Source organism: Triticum aestivum, chromosome 3D (assembly GCF_018294505.1).
Source record: "Triticum aestivum cultivar Chinese Spring chromosome 3D, IWGSC CS RefSeq v2.1, whole genome shotgun sequence".
In the NCBI taxonomy this organism is placed as follows: domain Eukaryota; kingdom Viridiplantae; phylum Streptophyta; class Magnoliopsida; order Poales; family Poaceae; genus Triticum; species Triticum aestivum.
In genome coordinates, this window is record NC_057802.1 from 424,072,373 (window position 1) to 424,073,708 (window position 1,336).

The window sequence follows — 1,336 nt, forward strand, 5'->3', positions numbered from 1 at the left end:
AAACCCAACCGGCTAGTCGCACCCGCCCCGCCCCCCTCTTCCCCCTCCCTTCCGCCCGAAGTCTCCACGCTCCCGTCCATTTAAAACCTTCGCTTCGTCGCGACTCCACCTGGCCATCTCCTCCTCGCCCAATCCCCGCCCGCGTCAAACCCTAGGGGCCCTCTCAGATCCAATGGGGGCGGCGCCGTCGACGCCGAGGCTGGGCGAGGCGGGCGCCGCGTCGCCGGGGGCGGCGGAGCAGATGTTCGCCGCGCTCGTCGGCGACAGGGCCTACCCGATCTCCTCCGAGTTCTGGAGGCAGCTGCTCGAGCTGCCCCTCACCCAGCAGTGGCCGCGGGACCGCGTGCTGCAGGCCTGCCACGCCTTCGGTAAGGACCCGATGGCTCGAGATCCACGCCACGCCTCCCCCCTGCGGCTGCTCTGATCGCTTCCGTTTCCCCCCGCTCTTGCTGTTGCTTCGGGTGGCCATTACTTTCTGTTTTGCGGGGTTTGATCTGCGGGGGCAATGCGGATCATGTGATTTATGCGTGCGCGGCTGTGGGTCGTCGGTTCATGTGATGCTTTGAGGCGAGACGGCAGGGTTGACGTGGCATTTCCGACGCTGTTGCCGCTTTTATCGTGCCTTTTGGGGCGTTGATTTCTTTCGACTGCAACCTGCATTGGTGCTTCGAATGGCAATTTAGGTGGGGAGCTTCGTAGAAATGGTAGGAAACATGCCATGTATTTGTCCGATCAATATTGACTGAGTTTACTGCGTGATCAAGGTTGACTGAGCTTAGTGCGTCGCAATATACGGAACTTTTGTAATTTAATTTATCATGAGAGTTCCTGTGCGCATGGGTCTGCCTTAGTTGAGTGCTTGACTACTTTGTTGAACAAGAGGAAAACCCACAGTTATCTTTTCAGTAAGAAAGGCGAATTATGGATTCTTGTCCTGAATTTCTTCGTGGTTGGTGACAATGCAAATGGATGATTTGACTAATTGTGGTTAGGGTGAAGGATTTAAGTGCTTGTTACAGTGTATTGAACATTGCAATGATTTTTTGGTTCCGGAGTTTAACTCCCAGGTGAAGCATCAATGTGCAAATTAGGGGCTTGAGACCTGCATTTACGCTTTATGTTGCCACCAGTGCGGGACCTCATTGGTGGATTGGTCTGTGTGGTGGGATCGATGATTTTTTTTTGTAACTTAGTCTGGTTTGTAGTAAACAAGATAGAATATTAATAGGTAGTTAAAGAGCAATGCTACACCTACGAAGAGCCTACGGGACTTCTAAGAAAAAAGCGACGTGGTGTGATTTTATTGGTTGTCATGGGCCCAGCAGCTGGAGTTCGG

General features: G+C 53.4%; 1 protein-coding gene across 1 annotated transcript in view; it reads left to right on the forward strand.

The window, feature by feature from the left end:
• The first annotated feature begins 15 nt into the window (after positions 1-15).
• Positions 16-1,336, forward strand: part of LOC123079334 (dymeclin) — an 8,313-nt gene continuing 6,992 nt past the window's right edge. The window contains exon 1 of the mRNA XM_044502094.1: positions 16-368. Coding sequence (XP_044358029.1) covers positions 173-368 — 196 coding nt within the window. The 5' untranslated portion in view covers positions 16-172. The remainder of the gene's footprint in view (positions 369-1,336) is intronic.